This window comes from Neophocaena asiaeorientalis, unplaced genomic scaffold (assembly GCF_003031525.2).
Source record: "Neophocaena asiaeorientalis asiaeorientalis breed wild unplaced genomic scaffold, Neophocaena_asiaeorientalis_V1.1 scaffold555, whole genome shotgun sequence".
NCBI classification, from domain to species: domain Eukaryota; kingdom Metazoa; phylum Chordata; class Mammalia; order Artiodactyla; family Phocoenidae; genus Neophocaena; species Neophocaena asiaeorientalis.
Window position 1 is genome coordinate 1,061,789 of NW_020175832.1, and position 21,774 is coordinate 1,083,562.

The following is a 21,774-nucleotide window of genomic DNA, read 5'->3' on the forward strand; positions in this document are numbered from 1 at the left end:
TGGGGGGGGGGGGGGTGGGCAGTGAGAAAAGAGCAACAGACTCAGCACTTTGCTGTCACCTCTCAAATAAAATCAGTCAAAGAAGTTTCTGGAGAAAAAAGTTATTTATTTGTCACTCTTGAGTACAAATATTGAGTGTAAATCCAAAATTTAACCTAAGGCTTAAACCCAACCTTAAGCCTCTTGACGTTGTGTTTTCTCAGTCACACTAGCTCAGAAATCTACCTCATTTATTCTAATTTCTGTTTTTATTATACAGAGTAATCTGTGCATGATGACTATTCTTACTCCTTTACCACTGAAACTTCACTCCAAATAGGTAACAATGCTACAGCAGAAGGCACATCTTAATCCTAACTTGTCCAAAGAAACGGAGGGAAGATGGATGACAGTGAAAAGAAAAGGGAAGTGAAAGATAGTCAAGAAGGTAAATGCATGTGTGTGTGTTGCAGTTGGGCAGCTGGGAATAAAGGGGGGAGGGGAAGATAGCTCAAAGGGAAGAGCAGAAAGAAAAGAAAAAGGATAAATCAATTCACCTGTTTTAGACCTCTATTGCTGAAGTTCTGTCCAACATGCCTTCTCAGGTTTCTGTGGAAAGTGCTATTCCTCCATTATCCAGTTGTACTGTGAGCTGTCATTCACGGACCCTACAAACTACCTCCAGCTGCATACAGGAAAAGGCATGCGATTCAAACTGGGCTAATCAGAAACCTTCTTTAGGGTTTTTCATAGTTGAACTGGAAGTGTGTGCATATTGACAGAGGGAAGTTATTTTCTTCCAGAAAGGTGATAAAGAGAAATGGTTTCCAGCTGATAGAAAACCCACACCACATGGAGAAAAATAATCTGCAGCAAGAGACAATGAAGCCAACCAAGAAAGAGAAGCAGAGATGTGGGTAAGAGAGAAAGCTCTTCCAAGGTCTCAGCTTTAAGATATCTGCAGCTGCCCCAGGCTGGCTTGGTCAGCCCTTCCCCACAATTTGTGAACTCTGCTAGTATTTTCCAATAAACCTCCTCTATCACTCAGGTAGTTCAAATTGGCTTCCTTTGCACGAACCAAAATCCAGAATAAAAGTCTAGAATAAAATGCCCAAATTCCATCACAAAATTAATCAATCAATCCATTTGTTGTTTTGTTCAGAAAATGATTTTTGTCTATCCAACCACTGTAATATTCATGGAAATACTACAATAAATAAGTCAGAGAGTCAAACTTTCAAGGAAACTATAGGAAATATTAAAAGAAAAATCACACTAAAATCAAGAAAAAGGTGAAGAACGTTATTTAATAAGACCAAATTTCAATTTTTTGTCATGCTAACATGCTGTGTACTCACCATCAATCTTAATCTAAAGGCAATATACAGAGATTCTAGAAGTAACTATCCTGGATAAAGTGACTAGGATTTTAATTATTTTAAAGGCTAATGATTGACAATTGAAAACAAATGGGTCTTCGTTTCCCCTAAAGTCAGAATAAAGACAATGTGTTTAGTATCACAATAATTACTTAATACTGCTCTGGAAGTCAATTACCCAAAAGAATGAATTAAAGAAAAAATTGAGGAGGTAAAATTATCTTTAAGTATAAATGACATGATCATGTACCCAGACAACTCAAGAGATTCTACAGAAGAATTATGTGATACAATATGATGATTTAACAAGGTGGTTATTTGAAATTAATATATTAAAAAAATCATTAGCTTTTCTTTAAATAAAAATCATTTGGTAAGTATAGTAGAAGTTCCCATTCTAAATAGCAACAACAAAAAAAAGGAAAAATAAATTAACTACATGTCTATAGAAAGTTGCAAAACATTACTGAAGAGAATAAGCAAAATAGCTTGGTATTTTCTCAGGAAGATTTAAATAAATCAGTGGAAAAAACTGCATTCAGAAATAGGCTAAGATATAAGTAAAAATTAGTATATAATAAAGGCAGCATTTAAATCAGTAAAAGTGTCATAGGTTGAATTACTAGTCCCAATTCTTCACTCCTCCTACATCCACACCCTTACCCTGGTCTCGTCAGAGGCAATGGGCACATCTGATCTCCTTGACCTTGGGCCTTGTCAAGTAACCAACTTGCTTTAGGTAAAAGAATTTGGTCAGAAAAGACCGTGTGCAAGTTACGAGGATAAGAACTGATGTGGTTGCTTGTTCTCCAGCACCTTTGCCATCACCAAGGGAACATGTTCCCATATGACTCTGGTTCCAAGAGCATGTGTGACATATACAGCACAGCTGCCCTCGCCAAGCTATATGAAAACAAGGTGTCTTCAGCCTTTGGATCCATCAAACCTAATCAAATTTGTCTTAAACCACTGTATTTTATAGTTATTAGTTCTCAACAAAACCTATGTGATATACAGGAAAAGACTACTACTCAATCTATAGTGCCAAAGCACCTATTAATCAATTTTGGGGAAATCATGAGTTATAGTCTAATTTTAGTGCCTGTACCGAAAGTATTTTATGCAAATCAAAGATTTAAACAGAAAGAACAAAAAAGACAGAAAGAAACAATTGTTTTTAAAAACAGATTTGAAATGCTGGAGACTTTTTGAAGCATGATACAAAACTAAAAGACATAATATATATGACTAATTAACCTGAAAAAATAAATTAGCAAAACCAAAACATATCAACAAATTCATTTTATTATGTATGACAGAGAAAGGGTCAATTTTCTCAATAAATATGTATAAAGCTTTATAAATCAGTAAGAAAAGAAGACAAAGAATGGCAGGGAAAATTTTCTTGAATTAAAAATTTAATTAATTAAAATATTTTTAAGTGCCAAATGTTTGTATTAGTTTAAATTTGTATAAAAATTAATTTTTCACCCATCAGATTTGGAAAAAAATTAAAAGTACTGGTAGGTGTGTGTGGAATCAATAATGCTAAAGCATTCTTGATAAAGATTAAACTGATGTATTTTAGGGGTAGCAATTTGGCAAAATACACCAAAATTATAAATAAATATAGTCATTAATGTAGCAATTCCACTTCCAGAAGTTTTATTTGTTAAATTCATATAAGCTTAGGTAAGCATACTGTATTACTGTTTATAATAGAAGTAACCTTGAAAATGATCTAATTATCCAGCAATAGGCTATAATTAAATAAATTACCATATATGTAAGTTATAAGTATGAGGTTGTTCTTTATGTACTGATAAGAAAAATTCACCAAAATGTATTGTTATGTTAAAATGTATAGAATATTTTAAATAATGTATTTCCATAAGAAGGGAAAAAAGAAGGAACACAGGAAAGAATGCATTATGTGTGTATGTGTGTCTAGAAAGTTTCTGGAAATTACTCAAGTAACACAGAGAAAAGAAAACAAGGTTTTCAAAAAAAATAAATGCAAACTGAAAACCCTTAGACAGATGGCTGTCCTCAACTAATAGACTCAGTAAGTTTGCCATTCCTAATATGATGCTATAATAGAAGACTCATTTTTCTTGTAGAATGCAAAAGTAAGTTAATAATGGACTGTTTCATATTCAGAAGACTATATTTCCTCTCCTCCTAAGGAAGATGTAATCCAGACAGACAGTTCATGTATCAATGAAAGACTGAAGAAAGTCTTGTGTTTTTGCTATTCTTATCCTGACAATCAACAATATGCAGGGGTTCAGCAAGAGAAAATCCATCAAATTTTAACATCTCTTGAGTCAGTTCTTCATGTGTCTTCAATATTGTGCTTGTTAGAACACTAAAGATGATCTAATTTTAATGTAAGTTATTTAAAAGAAATTCAAATTATTATGTGATTATTCACTCTTAGGTTTTACATGTTAATGGATGCAAAAGTTGACAGCATATCAATTTATTTCTTATCCATGTAGCTAAAACAGGTATTGAAATGATTTAAGATGTCCCATGAAATACAAGTAAAATTGTTTTTGTTCTTTCCTGAATATTCTTTTGGGGAGGTTGTCATTTATTAATAGTAATAACTACAACTGAAGTCACTGAACCAGAACAAAGTTATTTTCCTTTTATATTTTCCCTACATGTTTTGATACACCCCTCTGAAAATAAAGACCAATTTTACATTTTTTTTGATGCTAAGCCAATAGGTATTTATAGAAATGTTCTATCAGTGGAATAAGATAAAAAACACTTATTTATACCAGAAACACTGATGCAATGTAATGATGATAACTAGAAAAAATTCCAGGGGTGCAGTCTACTCACTAGTTAACCATTAATCACTAAGATAAATATGAACTTTTATTATTAGAAGTTAAATATATTGAATAAAGTAACTAAAGTAAATGTAAGATATACACAGCATATTTTCATCTAGTATGGGCAAAATGAGTTAAAGGAAAAGATAACTATTGAAATGGATCATAAGATGTCAGTTAAACTAGAAATTTAACACCTATGAATAGGGATGATGTAACCCATTCATTCCTCCGTCACGTATCTGCTGAGCTCTCAACTTTTTGCATGGCAACATTAGGCTTATGGCATACAGTGGTGGTGACCAAGGCAGATATACTCTGTCTCATAAAGTTATAATTTACAGTGAGAGATATTAATTTATTACACACAAACCATTTACAACAGATTATTTGCACATGGATTTAATGTAATACAGCAAATTTAACCATATGCTCCAGGCAAAAAGAGAGAAAAATTACCTAATTCAAGTCTCCTTAAATTTCTCCCCCAGGAAACATGAGTTTGGCCTATATGATTCCAAAGACAGGAAGACCAAAATTCAAAGGTGCTGAGAAACAGAAGTTGATACTTGGCTTCTGCATGTCCATGTGCCAAGTCTTAGCAATTAATAAGCCATTTAATGGATTTTCAACAGTAATTTAAGGGTGAGCTTTTTGTCTTAAATAAATATATCAGTATCTAACTTTGAGGGAAGGTAAAACACTCTGTATAATTATGATAGGTACTTTGAAGCATAAGAAAAGTTATTATAAATGCATAATGGGCTCATCTTCTCATGGGGGTAAAGATGGGAATTAGGGAAGATCAGATGATGTTTGCTGGGCACTGAAGAATCTGTAGAAGGGTGGGAAATAAATGAAAGAGTTAAGCACTTTGATGAAGACTCCAAGGAAAACGGATCTTGGTATCTAGGAGGAAAAGAGATTAACAGTATAGCTGCTGATACAGTGGTTCTCAAAGTTTGATCCTGGAACTTCTGTGGGTCCTAAAACTCTTGCAGGAGTTGGCTAGGTCAATAATATTTTAACAGGATATTATTTGCCTTTTCATTCTCATTAGCTTGCAATGGACAGTGGTGTTGACCAGGGCTACATGATTTATGATATTGCAAGTGTGAATGCATAAACAAATATGAGAGTAATATTCCATTTTGTGTGTGCATTTTTTTTTTCTTCCTTATCCACTCATCTGTCGATCAACATTTAGGTTGCCTCCATGTCTGGCTACTGTAAATAGTTCTGCCATGAACACTGTGGTACATGTATCTTTTTGAATCAGAGTTTTCTCCAAATATATGACCAGGACTGAGACTGCTGGATCTTGTGGTAACTTTATTTTTAGTGTTTTAAGGAATCTCCATACTGTTCTACATATTGGCTATACCAATCTACATTCTCACCAACAGTGTTGGAAGGTTCCTTTTTCTCCACATCCTATCCAGAGTTTATTATTTTTAAACTTTTTAATGATGGCCACTCTGACTGGTGTGAGGTGAGACCTCATTGTAGTTTTGATTTGCATTTCTCTAATAAATAGCAATATTGAGCATCTTTTCATGTGCCTGTTGGCCATCTGCATGTCTTCTTGTGAGAATTGTCTGCTTAGGTCTTCTGTCCATTTTTGATTGGGTTGTTTTTTTGATATTGAGCTGCATGAACTCTCTGTATATTTTGGAAATTAATCCCTTGTCGGTAGCAACATTTGCAAATATGTTCTTCCAGTCTATAGGTTGTCTTTTTGTTTTGTTTATGATTACCTTTGCTATGCAAAAGCTTTTAAGTTTAATTAGCTCCCATTTGTTTATTTTTGTTTTTATTTCCATTACTCTAGGAGATGGATCCAAAAAAATATTGTTTCAATTTATGTCAGTGTTCTGCCTATGTTTATGTCTAGGAGTTTTATAGTATCTGTTTTTAGTATTAGGTTTTTAATCCATTTTGAGTTTATTTTTGTATATGGTGTTATGGAATGTTCTAATTCCATTCTTTTACATGTAGCTGTCCAGTTCTCCCAGCACCACTTATTGAAGAAACTGTCTTTTCTCCATTGTATGTTCTTGCCTCCTTTGTCATAGATTACTTGACCATAAACGTGTTAATTTATTTCTGGGCTTTCTATCCTGTTCCATTGATCTGTATGTCTATTTTGTGCCAGTACCATATTGTTTTGATTACTGTAGCTTTGTAGTATAGTCTGAAGCCTCAGCTCTGTTCTTCTTTCTCAAGATTGTTTTGGTTGTTTGGGGCCTTTTGTATTTCCATGAAATTTTTAATTTTTTTTTGTTCTCAGCCACAAGAAACAATGAAATAATGCCATTTGCAGCAACATGGATGGACCTAGAGATTATCATATGAAGTGAAGTAAGTCAGACAGAAAAAGACAAATGCCATATGATATCACTTATATGTGGAATCTAAAAAATTATACAAATGAACTTATTTACAAAACAGAAGTAGACTCACGGACAAAGAAAACAAACATGTTTATCAAAGAGGATAGCTTAGGGCTTCCCTGGTGGCGCAGTGGTTGAGAGTCCGCCTGCCAATGCAGGGGACACGGGTTCGTGCCCCGGTCCGGGAAGATCCCACATGCCGCGGAGCGGCTGGTATTAAGAGTAGGGGGAGAGATATATTAGGAGCTTGGGATTAACGTACACATACTACTATATAAAAAATAAACGAAGACCTACTGTATACTACAGGGAACTATATTCAATATCTTGTAATAACCTATAATTGAAAAGAATCTGAAAAAGAATAATATATATGACTGAATCAATTTTCTGTACACCTGAAATTAACACAGCATTTTGTGAATTAACTATACTTCAATTTAAAAACTGGTTAACATAAAAGAAACAAATATGAGAATCCAGCTATCTTTTGTTAAGCCAGATATTAAAGGTATTTGGAGAAAAGTAAAACAATATCTTTTTTTCTTACAATTGCTCTTTTGTAAAATGTGCTTTTCATAAAAATATGTTATCTATGTTAATATATTGTTAATTATTATTGTTTTAAACGAATTTCTAAGTAAATATTTTTAAACTTTCTCAGGTTTATTTGTCTAGAACTATAAACATAGACAGATATAAATCACACAATAAAAACTTTTGGGGGTTTTCAATAATTTTAGGCCTGTACAGGGATCTTTCGTTTGAGTGCTGTGCTAAATCACAGGGCTCAGTAGATAAACTTTGAGCTATGAGGCTACAAAGAGGGGTGGGGTCTGATCATGAGAGGTCGTACAGACCATGGGATAATACAGTATGTCCAGACTGGATATAGAGGCTCAAAGTAGGGCTGTAGCCAAGTACATATGAGAAATGAACAGACCGAAGATGCATGTTATAGGGGAAAAAAATGACAACTAATTAGAAGTAACGAGTGAGGGGCAGGAAGTTGGGGGATTGGTGCCCACTTTTCTCGCATGAACACATGTGGTAGGTGGTGCCAAGTGATGGAAATCACTGAGGGAGGACAGTTTAGACAGATTGATATTTCTCCTCTTTATGTATTGTGTCTTCCTTCTTTTTTGCGTGCTCGGTAATTTTTATTATTGGATGTCAGACATTGTGAATTTTAACTTGTTGAGTGCTGGATTTTTGTATTCCCATATGTCTTACTGAGTTTTGTTGTGAAAAGCAGTTTAGTCACTTAGAAAAAGTTTGATCCTTTAAGGTCTTGCTTTTAAGACTTTGTAAGCAGAACTAGAGCAGTTTTCAGTCCAGGGATTTTTTTTTCCCACTACTGGAGCAAGATGCTTCTGAGTACTCTACCCAACACCCTGTAAATGATGAGGTTTTCCAGTGTGGCTGGTGAGAATGGGCACTATTCCCAGCCCTGTGTGATCTGCAGGCATGGTCCCCTCTGATCCTGTTGGTTGATTCTTTCTCTGGCCTCCACTAGTTACTTCACAGGAATGTGCAGATCACTTCTTAATTGAATACTCAAGGGGAATGCTCTGCAGATCTCCAGTGCTTTCTCTCTCTGCAGAATTCACCTTTCTGGTATTCTGACCTGTGAATTCTAAACTCCTTGGTTTCTCCATACTCCCAGCTTCATCTCCTTAACTCAAGGAGTCTGTATGGCTCAACCTGGTTCTGCCTTCCCTGTACTATCACCTGGAAACCCTCTCTATGAACTAAATTGATATAATCATAGGGCTCATCTTGTTTGTTTCCCATCTTTCAGGGATGACTGTCCTTCACTACCTGATGTCCAGTGATTTAAAAACCACTGTTTCATATGTTTGTCCTTTTTGTTTGTTTGTTTATTTCAGCAGGGGATAGTAAATCAGAAGGCTATTACTTATCTTGACCCATTATCTTTTACCTCTTTAATCTCAGAACAACCCTTGAGTTGAGTATTATTACCTCTGTTTTACACATGAGGAAATAAATAGTAACTTGGCTCACTCAAGTTTACTGAGATTTGGTGACACAGCTAAGATTTTTAAGCATTCCTTCCAAAGTTCTTGCATATAGCAATTATGATATACTGCCTACAGAGAAAGTGACAGATAGCTGAATGAATATTTAATACTGAGAATGTTTTATAAAGTCACCTTTATAAATTGGTTTAGAAATAGTCTTTCCTTAAAATGCTAATAAATGAACTAAGTGAGCCTTGAAAGCTATATACAGCAACAATCTTAAGGACTGAAGAATTTTTAAAACATCCTTAGGTCAACCACCAAGAAGTTTCCATTGCCTCTACAATAAAGACAATAACCAGATATCAGGCCTATTCTCAAACAGTGAGTTCTGAGGCACCTCATCCACCTCTGAAATGATCTACTTCTGAGTAAGTTCTCTTTTACATTAAAATAAAAAAATATATTAGAAATGATCAAATATATCTGTTTCCTTGTAGCTTCTACCCAATCAAAGCAATATATAAAAATAACAAACTCCAGAACTCATGCCAGTCAGCAGCCATATACATACATATTCTTCCCCAGCAGGGCACTGGAACACCGATCTAACAGGTTTTCCTTTACATGTTCTACTCTTTTCATCTTGGAATGTAATCAAAACTTCCTAAAACCTTTGAAAATCACATTTAATGTGACAACATGCAACATAACAAATAGTTAAGGAATGAGATATTATGATTAATTTAATATTACATATAATTAAGATTGTGCCACATTTAGTAGTATGCAATTTAACATAGGTTACCAACTTTCTATAAGTAAAAAATCATAAAGGGTATTAAACAATAAATTTATATTGAGCACCAAATAATCACTCTTGAATCAACAAATCAAATCAACAACAGTCTATTCAGTTTTTACTCCAGGTAAGTCTCTATACTAGGATAGACCTAGCATTTTCTTTATGCATGTCAATGATTTCTTTCCAGTTTGGAATATAAAAGACGTGATCAATGGAACTGGACTACACTGTCCCTACTGGGAACCTGGGAGTTATTTCTTGCCTGTATTTACTCGGTTAGGGCCCTGGGCTCCATAGCCAACCTGCCTGCTTTGATTCTGGGCTATTCCACTTCAGGAAAATTCAGGGGTAGATGGCCTTGGCAAGTTCCTCAACCTCTCCATGCCTCAGATTCCTTATCTGTGAAAGAGAAATAGTAGTGCTATCTCACAAGATTGTAATAAAATTTAAATGAGTTAAAATATATGAAGAACTTAGAACACTATCAGGCACATAGCAAATGCTCAACCAGTGATAATTAACTCTGTTTTTCTTATCATTAAAATAAGGTGTTCAGTGAAATCAATTCCAGGTATTTCTATTCTACTGGCTATTTGGACCTTGTCTAATTAGAATATAATGCTGGCACATAATTGTTTCTACATTCCTGGTTATCTGCGGGAGTGAAAAAACTGAGATATACCCTTTTCTTACCTAAGAAAGAGATTGCTTGGGATTGTCTAAATGCTGTCATTACAAAACCTGTGCTATAGACAAGCAATAAAGATCACAAAGCCATTTTATGAATGGTCAAAATAAGGCAAAGACTGTTTTAGTAATTTGCTTGATTCATCCACAGGACTAACAAACGATTTCACTCCATCTACATACAGGAGCAAGTTAGCAAGTTCTATGAATAGAGCTGTTGTAATATTAAAACACACAGATGTCCAAAAGAGTTTTATCTGTAACTGGGAGTGAGTATTTGTAAGCTGGTTATCAATTTCATATAAATCATTGAGTGTACATTTGACTCTGGAAGTTCTTTGAATTTATTCTGCCTTATTCACAATGAAAGAGGGAAGAGTAAAAAATGTAGCTTCTTGTAAAATTTTACCCAATTTCCAAGCCTGGTGTCCTGTAATATATCTAGAATACAAAGTCCCTCAAGAGTTCAACTAGAAGAAAAAGTAGGACCACAAGAAGGAACTGGCTTGCAATTGTATAAAGGGAGAATGAATACACAGACATCAGAAACCTAAAACAAATTCAAATTTCTAATCGCTATAAACAATGAGAAACTATTAACACATGGTATGAATTCAACAGTGAAAAGTTCCCATGGAAAAAATGCTTCCACTGATGTCACTTAGGGTCTGACTGCATCAGCACCTGCAGAGGCACAGGCCTGTATTCCACTGACATCACCTCAGGTGCATGCAATTTGGGGACAAGAAATAAAGTTCATAAAAGTATCCAGCTTCCTTAAAACAATGGCAGTTTATTCCCCCATAACTTGAGCATGACTAAAACAAATACTGTAAAATTCCATCCCATTGAGTAGTTTATTTGGTCATTTGAATACATCACTCTAAGGACTATCTCTCCTGAGAATATCTGTCTGTGGGGCCATGGCTTACTTTGTATATCCATATTCCACTTAATTGACTAGATTAAAGACTTTAAAAAATCTGAATGATGCTTGTAAGTGGATTATAATATCTTAATTAAATGTCGGCACTCCCTAATGCATTAGTGACTGCCCCCTTTTTAATCTCCACTTATATAATAATCTGGTCAACTGAAAACATATTTGAGGTTCCTATTAAAGGTAAAGCACTATTTCACACTTTTGTGGCTTATTTCTTACATATTTTTTAAAAGATAAAGAGGTACAACCTATATTTTAAAACGTGTTTTCATCAAAAAATATTTATTCAGTAAATTACCCTGGTAAACATTAAAAAATAAAATAACAGTCTGACAAACATTTAAAAGTGGATTTTTGCTATATATCTAAAAGGCATAATCAAATTAGATTTATCCCACTCTGATCTGTAAGACTACAATTATTTCATTTTCATTTTAGTTAAAATGAGAATACCAAAAGCATCTACAGTTACTACGATATATAGTGTAAGGAGATATAAAGCTGTCCTACACTGTAACAATCTTTGTCATATTGTCATGCCCAGAACTCCTCCCAAACTCCTCCAGAAGTGTTCATTTCCTTCTTAGTTCATCAAATATGTAATAACCGGTACCAAATGGCTATTAGTAAACCTAAGTCGCACATTAAATCGTGAATAGTTCATTGATTTCCTTAAGCTCTCTATGATTGGCTATGATTCATTTTAAGACATCTAATTGCACCTACTGGCCTTGATTTTTAAACCAAGTTCTACCATTGGAATCTTTAAACGGCTCAATTGCTCCCTCTAGCCTCCTTTTATATACTACACCCACAAGTCACAATCAAAGGTTAGGAGCCTATTGTGGGATTACTCTTACTCTCTTGCCTAAACTTGTTATGTGGCTCATCAAGATATTCCACTGATCCAAACCCAAGGATACACAATGCCAAATGGTAGTGGTGAGACACTAAGACAAAGAACATCTATTCAGAATGCTAAATTATAGAAAGCAACAATCAAATATGATTACATGAATAACCTCAAAATCTATAAATGACTTTCCCAAGGAAAGAAGGCAAAAGAAAAAAGTTGAGTGTCACATATTTTAACTTAGTAGTTTACCCTTTTAACCTGGAATATTTTTGCTGTTTGCATAAGCTGCATATTTCATAAAACAAATGCAGTCTGATTTTTCACGTTCAAAATCAAATGTGTTGTGAAGAACAAAAATAACCCTCAAAGAGCCAGGCGCCAAAATTATTTTCCACAGTGGGCAAAAGGGACATACAGTATAAGTATTTCATTTCACTACAAAATATGTGTATATTTTTTATATACATATATATATATGTATATATATACATATATATGGATTTGAATTTTGAGACTCTCCCCCAAAAAACTATTTTGATTTCATTCCAACTTGCCTTTTTATGATTGCAGTACCACTTGTAGATGACACGTATTTTTCAAAATAACATCAAGCCATGTTTTTAACATTAAATTTTTAAAGTTTGCTACCTTGGCAAAAAATTGATTTTAAAATTCCATATAATTTGCTGCCAGTGTTTTTACTACTCAGCAGAAGGCTAGGATAGTTTCCAAAATGGAACACCCTGTGTCACTACAGAAGATAACAAATGTTAGATTTAAGTTGCACATTCTGTATTTCTTCATGATAGGTACTTCAGAAAGAAAAAAATCTGAACATTTGTTAGCCAGTTGCCCCAAAATTTACAGAATAAATATGTACATTTTCCCCTTTTGGCCATATAAATTAAAGCTTGGTGGTTCATACAATAGAACTTCAAATTTGGAAATGGCCTTAGTGACAGGTTAGTTCAATTGTCTTTTTGCCGAAGATCAAGGCTATGTTAGTATAAGAACCAAAGTTAAAGGCCACGTCCCTTGACCCTCTGTCCTAGGGTTACATTATACTATATTGCTATATCTTCTATTCCCAATGTTACATGCGCAAGTTATTTTATCTTAAACTTCTTTGTCATTGAATAAACCACTTTAATATCTTTTTCTGCCCATCCTCCTCCTTCCCCTATTAACTAAAAGAAAAAAAGACGTTTATGGTCTGAATTTGGGGTATAACATTGAGCTGGTCTAAGTTATATATCAAATCCTACTCCTAATGTGAATAGGAAGCACTTGGGCATTGAGCCAGTTAAAATAAACAAGCCCATTGAATCATAAAGGCCTATTTCTTTTCCATGGTATTAGAAGAAAAGATAAACAGATTTCAGCAAATTCAGTCTTATAAAAGAAGGTGTGAGCTGAACTTGACATTCTATGATAGTAACAGATGATGAGACAAAATGTGAAAATCACATTCCTGAACTAAACTAAGAAAAACCCACGGGAAGAAAATGTACTGATGTTAGCTTGGTTGACTTTAGTGTATTACATTTTGTAAAATTTTAAAAGTATTAAAATAAAATCTTCCTAGACCAGCTGGTATATCCTAACCTGATAGACTTTCTGTAATTAGATGTTATCATACCTTTGAATCAGCATTTATTTTTACTAACAATATCTAAATAGTATGGAGTATTTAACTATGAGAAGGCATGTTGCTGTCTATCCACTATCTATCTACCTAATATGATATACATGTATTCATTTAATCATCAGAACCCCTATGAGACAAGTACTGTTAGTATCTCCGTTTTACAGATATGTACACTGAGGCTCACAGAGGTTATCTTGCCTGTTATTGACTTAACAATTAAGTTGCAAGTAAAAGGGCTGGGATTAAAATCCAGGCAATCTGGTGACAAAATATGAGCTCTTTTTTTTTTTTTTTTTTTTAAGTATAGTTGATTTACAATGTTGTGTTAGTTTCTGGTATGCAGCAAAGTGATTCAATTTTATATGCATATATATATTCCATTTCAGATTCTTTTCCATTATAGGTTATTCAGATTCTTTTCCATTATAGGTTATATCAAATATAGTTCCCTGTGCTATACAGTAGGTCCTTGTTGTTTATCTATTTTATATATAGTAGTATCTATTAATATCAGACTCCTAATTTATCCCTACCCCTTCCTTTCCCTTTTGGTAATGATAAATTTATTTTCTATGTCTGTGAGTCTGTTTCTGTTTTGTAAATAAGTTCATTTGTATCATTTTTTAGATTCCATATATAAGTGATACCATATGATATTTGTCTTTCTCTGTGATTCATTTCACTTAGTACGATAATTTCTAGGTCCATCCATGTTGGTGCAAATGGCATCATTTCATTCTTTTTTATGGATGGTAATCAGAATACGTGCTCTTAATCACTATACTATACCACAATAAAAAATTATTTGATGAATATAATTACATTCACAGATATTTAAAATGAATTGTGGTGGAAAGTAACATGAAAAATGACTTTCTCAATTTGAAATATATATGCCGAAGGGTCAGAAAACTCCTGAAGGTGCACAATGAAATCAGTCTTTCTCTTTTGACACTCAACAAATTTAACTAATTGATTTAAATGCTCAATGTCCTTTTTTGGTCCAGAAATAATTTCAGTTGGTCATTTACCAAATATTCTGAACAGGTACATTTTGAGTAGTACCTTGAGGTAGGTCAGGCAGAAAAATAAATTTACATAAAATAATTGATTAATCCAACATAAGAGAAAATAATTATACCACTGAACAAGTGCATTAAAGTTTTCTCATGTTAATAACCTGAAATAGCTATAAACTTTAGATCTATCACTTTTTGTGTGTGTGTGTGGTACGCGGGCCTCTCCCATTGCGGAGCACGAGCTCCGGACGCACAAGCTCAGCGGCAATGGCTCACGGGCTCAGCCGCTCCGCAGCATGTGGGATTTTCCCAGACCGGGACACGAACCCGCGTCCTCTGCATCGGCAGGCGGGCTCTCAACCACTGCGCCACCAGGGAAGCCCAGATCTATCCCTTTTCACCTGACTCTAGAGATTAAAAAGCTGTTATTGAACCCAACTCTATTCTTGATAGGGATGAAGAGACTGAAAGTGAAAACCCAGCTGTACAAAGGGATGGACTTGGATGGTTATTTTCTGTGGATTTCTCAGGGGTAGTATGAGACAACTTACCTCACTGGTATAGGCTCACTAGTAAGGATTTCATGAATAACCCTAGATTTGGGCAACCTGACCAAGCAATTCTGAACAGAGAGAGGCACAGTTAAGGTGGAACACACAGGAGAAGCTGAAGAACCTGAGGACTAGTGAGTCTTCTGGTCTCTTGGTCAGAGTTCTTGGTTCTTATGATATTCTGAATGGCCAGCAAACTTGGGATTCCAAAGCATGGAATGTTGCTGAAGGTTAAAAACCTTTGTGAATCAGTTATGCAGCCCCTGCTATTGACCAGTATAAAACTGCTACCATGGAGAATTATGGGATGTAGTCAGAATCCCTTACTCAAGGAGACTGACCAGATCACGTTGTCACCATCCTTCCATGAGCAAATAAAATAATGCATGTTGATTATTTAAGCAAGTAGAAAATAAGAGATATGAAAAAAGATCCCAACATCTGACATTTTTAAATCTGTAAAATATTTTTTTTTTTATCTCTGAAATGTCTCACCACTAATTCCTGCTAAGATGATATGCAGTACAAAGCTAATCCAAGGAAACTGAACTTTTAGGTAGATTCAGATAAACCTGACAAAGGTGAATAAATACTAAATCAGTTAAACACTGCAAGAAAAATGTAGGAGGGTTACACTCACAATTCATAGTATTTGTCATGAAACAGCCTTCAGAAATCTAGAATCTCTCTTCTTTCTTTAACAAAGAAAGGAACAAAATCAATTTTTGTTTTATCAAGTTCTTTTTGTCACTAGAAGTCATTCTTCTCATGCTTTGATATGTGCATCATTCAGAGTATCATATGCTTTTATTTTACCATTAAATTGGCTTAAAATAATTTTTCTCACTAGAAATGTGTGCTATTGTTTAAAAAAAATAAAGAACATGTTCACATAAATATTTAACACTTGACAAACTATGAAAGTTGATGATGAAAGTTATTGATTATATTCATATAATTGAACTATATTCTATCTTAATTTCATGACAAAAGTGTTTGCAGTGTTAAAAAAATAAATAAATAAAGGAGTCTCAGGATCATGAGAATCCCCACTACAACATGAAAATTATTTTAGACAACAAAATGACTTTTTAGAGTGTACAGATTAAATCATGATTCTCTGCTAACAATTTAGCTGCTTCTGACCAATGAACACATCTGATTCAGACTGCTGTCCAATGACAGCAGTCTTTGAGTTTTAGTTAATATTAGCAATGTACCTCCTTTGCATCATGCTAATGATTACACACTGAAAGGCGCACTCCAAAAAATGGATCCAGTGATATACAAAAATCTTTAAACAAATGTATAGTGAAATTTTAGCATTAAACAGTGTTCTACCAGAAATATATAAGGAGGGGAATTTATTGAATCTCTTCCATAGTACTGCTTCTGGTAGTGTCTTACCCTTCTTAGCTGTAAGAGATGTTCCTTTTTGCTTCTTAAATACAAAAACAAACAAACAAAATGCACTCTTTCTCTGTAATAGGCTTTCATCAGCATATTAACAAATATCTCCTGTTCTAAAATTTAAAAATTTCAAATATTTATACTTTCAAAATCAGACAGGAAAGAGTTAACATGAATACCTCTACCCAACTCCCTCCCACCTAGATGGGGAGGGAACACAGGTTTTTAAACATTAACTTGTAGAAATGAAAAGTATAGGGGTCCCACCAATTGTGAAGCTCAGCGAGGAATAAAGCATTGTAATCTCAGTTGTCAGCATAAAAAGCATCTCTTAGAAGCTTCATTCCAACTCTAATAACTTAGTGCGCTTGCTAGAAAAAAAAATTGTGATCATATGAGCTTCATGCGTGATTGATACCATTACTGTTTATTTTAACTGTCTTTAAGAGTCAGTCAAATAAAGCAGTCTCAGTTTATGTTTTGCAATCAGAATGTGCAACACAATATAAATGCCTTTTCTGAAGATGTGAAGGACTATTCTTCCCATTACTGTTTCCTACCAAAAAGAAACATCTAATAAAAGTGAATCAGGCAGAAATTCATGTCACAAAATATCCTGTCATCTGTGTTCTTTATAGTATGCTGAATTACCTAGCAGCTATTCTTATGATTTAAAAAAAAGGAGGTTATCATTACACACAAATAAGTATATAAACCCAACTAAGTATATGTTCAAATGCTTAAAAAATGCTATTTGGGAATAATACAAACTCTGAAACATAATCTACTTTAAATAATTAGAAAATCTCCTTTGTATCAAATACCCTTTTTAAGGTCTCAGATGGCACATACCTCTTATCTTTCATAATTAAATCTTTGCATTGTGTAATAAATATGGATGGAATAAGTTAAATACTCTAAAAATGGAAGGAAAAAAAAAACCCTCTTTTCCATGAACAATTTTTAACATGTATCTTGAAGAACAGAAATTACAGAAATTCAAAATAAAATTTTTTTAGCAAAATCATAACTTTTTCTCCCATAACAATATCTTATTGAACTGATTGAGGGATTCAAACTATGAAGAAATACATGCACATTTTATTTAGGCTCAAAAAGGAAAGCTAATGATCATCAATACACTTATGTTATCCCAATAATCTCTGAAAGCAAATCTAAGACTTTCCCAAAGCAGGTGGCCATGAATCCAGGCTCTCCCTCCCTCTTCAGACTGAGCAAGATAAAAACTAGCCCCTACTTTTAACACCTCCCCCACACCCCATCTCACCACCATCACCACCACCACCAATCTGAAGCAATAGGCCCTTCTGTTTATAACATTATAAATAACAGCTTGCCACTTTCATTCCTCTAGTCTATGAACTGCTTACTTTTTTTCATTTCCACATTAAATTATCTCTTGATTTAAACATTAGAAACAAAAATCCATCTGCGGCATGCAATTCCAACAGTTCAAATTTGCAACCAAGAAAAGTCTGGACTTACCAGATTTACCTTTCCATCTCTTTTATTCAGAAAAACAAAGTTGTATTTTTCAAAGGGTTAAACAGTTTTGGTTTGAATTAGGGTTTGGGTGTAATATAATCATACTTAATATCTGTAAACTTAACTCTTGATAATGGTTCTTACTTTTTCAAATATTTTGTTTCTCTATTAACCATCACTTATTACATGTAGTCCTAAGAACAGTTTATACAAACAGAGAATTATATTCAGAATATGCCCTCACATATGGCATTTATTATGCACACTTTGTATATAAATCTGTTACATGAAACACGTTCAAATACTGTGCAACAGGTTCTGCTGTTGTGTAAACACACACACCCAACAAAATGAAAATAAGCTTTAAAGAATCAACAATATAGGGGAAAAAATCACATTACTCTTCAGAGACTTAATCATAATTTTTTTGAGGTGACAGAAGATCTAACCAAAAGGAGTATATTTTACTAAGACCCTCTTATTGTCTTTGTACTCCACCGTGTAGGTGATAAACTGGTTAGAGCCCAGGTGTATACAAGCTTCCATTGATTTATTGCATGTTACTGGCTTTAGTGCTGAGTTGATGACAGGAAAAGTACTTTGGCAGAGGTCTGACAAGTCGTTATCCTTAAGTTCCCTTTTGCTTTGTGTCTGTCTGTTTCCAAAGCTATCAAAGTAAAGCAAATGACAGTCTAAATCCTCTATGTTTTGCCATGAGAGTGTGAAATCAAATTGTAAGACACACCTCAGAACTATTACATTGGGCCACATTTATTTTCAATTGGCGGGGGAGGGGAAGCGAAAACACTTCAAGAGATGGATTTCATGTCCTCTGTGTAGCCAGATCTAGTTACAGTGTATTAAGTTATGTCTAAATGAGAAAAAGACTCTGTCTAGTCAAGTGTTTTATCACAAAGTAATGTTATTAAACATATCAAGTATTCCCACGCTCTCCTCTAGATTCTTTGATTTTAACCTCCTTTGTTAGACACAAAACACAGGGAAAAAGATTTCAGGAACAATACCAAGGCAGCACATTATGCCAAGCAATGAATTCTGTGTTTCCCGAGCAGTTTATTTATTATAAACTCAAACTGCTTTTATGAAACTACACGTTTGCTATATGTAGGTCTTCTAGGTCTTCGCCTCTTTCCTTGATAAGAAGCATGGATCGGCTACAATTGTGTCTTTGAGCGCGCAGCTGCTGGGGATAACGGATTCTCAGTCTCACGCGCATCCATCACCTAAGACAGGGAAACTCAACACGGGTCTTGGCGGCTGGAAGGGAAACAATGTGTTGAGACCCTGGCTGCTGTGAGCTACAAGGATCTGACGAGCGAACGATATGTTTCAGGGAGCAGCCCAGGCAAGGGGGAAGGAAGAAAGCCCTCGTACTCTTACCTCCACATTGAAATACTGCTCCGTTCCGCAGACGGTAGCACATAAAATCCAAAGCAAGGTTTGCAAGTAAAATACCCCCGAATGATGCACGAAATCCAACCGTCTTCCAGTGCTGAATGTGAGTAAGATCATAGTGAACTGTGCTTCAATGGATGGACGAGCTCCCCTTCGTTTTCTCCCTCTCTCCCTTTCCCTCCCTCCCTGGTTTCCTTTCAAAAGTCCTCCGGGTGGGTAAGGAGCCTGCAGGTTCACCCACAGCACGGCAAGGGGAGGAAACAGAGGGCCCCCGCTCTCGGCAGCCCCCAGAGAAGCAGCGGCTGAGGTAGAGTCAGCAGCAGCTCGCATTCACCATCCTCGTTGGCCCGCGGCCGGGAACGTGGCGCCCAAGTTCACCGGCGGTTCCGGCTCAAAGAACCGAGTCGCAGCCGCAGCAGCCGCCGCCGCCTCCAGAGGGTGCGTCCTCCTCCTCCTCCACCGCCCAATCCTCCTCCGCCGCTACCGCCTCCTGCTTCTGCGGGAAGGGCCTCGGCCGCTCCTCGCTCTCTCGTCTCTGCTTCTCCTTCCCTCCTCTCCTCGCTCCCCTCCAGAACGTTCATCCGTAATCTACATAACTCCTCCTTCCCGGGGTCTGCCTGACTCTTGGGCCCTCGGCGCGCGCGCGCGCGCACACACACACACACACACACGCACACGCACACGCACATACACACACACACATCTGCACACGAACACACTCACACAACCCGACTCGCACGCGCGCGCTTCTTAAAGGAGACGGCTGGTAGAGGGGAACTGCCACTGTACCGCGCACTGAAAGTAGACAGCCCGGGAGAAGAGCCCTGAATTGAGACGTGGTGTTTAATATACCACCCACCCCTTATCCTCGAGACAAGCACGCAAGAACCTGGGCGGCTCCATTCTTTCGTCTCGCCCACCTTCCGCCGAGCACCTAGAAACAAGTGCGCCCCTCTCCTGCCGGGGACTGGCTGGGGCTCAGGCTGCAGACCCCGGTATGGGCTGGGGAGCTGCCCAGGCCTGGTCCCGGTGGGCGACCGTCGTCCTCAGTCGAAAAAACGCTGGGAATCTGAGGGAGCGCCCGGGTCACTGTGCGCTGCTTGGGGGCTCGGGTCTGTTGCCAGCAGGCCAAGTTTAAAAAGCCTGAGCTGGCAAGTCCTGAGCGTCCAAAACTTTGTTGGGGCCCACCAACCAAGTATGTGGCCTGTTGTCTCCCTGAATTCTCTCTACCATCATTACATCCTGCCTTTTGGGCTCGCGGGGATGGCAAAGGGTGGGGGCGTGAGGGAAATCTAGTCAAATACAAAGCACGAGGAAAATGCTCACTTCCCAAAGATGTTCTGTCTGGTGGAAACAGGTACACACTGGGACCCCCGGAGAGGTGGTCCGGGTGTTAACAAAACACCGGGCCAGAGAGGGCGGGGGCGCCTGAAAGGACCGCGCTGTGGGAGCTTGAGGAAGGGCTGGGGAGGAAAGGAGAGGGAGCAGCCTGAAGAAAGGCGAGTAAAGCAGCTGGCTAGGGCGGGAGAAAGAGGCTGCGCGCAGACCAAGCGGGGGAGAGACTGGCGGGAGCGAGGAGAGCTGCAGTCAAGAGGGGGAGGCTGCTGGCAGGGGAACTTCGGTAGAGGCTGCCAAAAAGGACTCGAGCCGCAGCAGTGTGAGGCAGTGGACTGGGGTGGCAGCAACCACCAGCCTTTGGCAGGTGATGGTTTGGCTGAAAGAGAAAGGGGGAAGGGAGAAAGGCAGGCATCTGTTTGGGGGCCGTGCCAATAAACGTGCTTCTCCTTGGCAACCAGCAGAGGGGAAGAGGAGCCGACTGGAAAGAAATGTAGGCAAGGCTGAGAATAAAGGCTGTTCCAGGTACGGCAGCTACCTCGGTGAGGTGAAAAAGAGAATTGACAAAGCAAATTTCATGGGTGAATTGGTAAAGCAAGAAGTAGAACTACAAGAGGTCATGCAGATGGAAAATGTTGAAACACATCTTGCCAAAAATTGCATTGGACTGTAATAAAGCTGAGGAATGGGACTTTTTGAGTAATGCTTTAAAAACTGTAGGAAATATGACCCACCCAATTTGACTCAAGTCTCTCAGGGAGACTTTCCTGACAGTCTGTTTTGTGCACAGCATGTCCTGTCCACAAGAATTTTGAAGACATAAGAAATACCTTATATTGTATAGCATATTATAGTTTGCAGAATGTTTCCACACATAGTATCTCATTTAATTTTCACAAACATCCCTGAGGATTTTGTTTTCATCTCACAGGTAGATAAAACGATGGTAATAAAAGATAGCTTTCCAGCAGATCATTCAAGTGGCAGAATTAAGACCTGAGTTTTCTGACTCCCACTTC

The 21,774-nt window shown here is 36.6% G+C and overlaps 1 protein-coding gene across 1 annotated transcript in view; it reads right to left on the reverse strand.

Annotated features, from left to right (window-relative positions):
- The window catches only part of MMP16 (matrix metallopeptidase 16), a 352,820-nt gene extending 333,135 nt beyond the window's left edge, over positions 1-19,685 (reverse strand). Inside the window, exon 1 of the mRNA XM_024732918.1 lies at positions 19,406-19,685. Within this exon, the coding sequence (XP_024588686.1) occupies positions 19,406-19,537 (132 nt within the window). The 5' untranslated portion in view covers positions 19,538-19,685. The remainder of the gene's footprint in view (positions 1-19,405) is intronic.
- Positions 19,686-21,774: the final 2,089 nt, after the last annotated feature.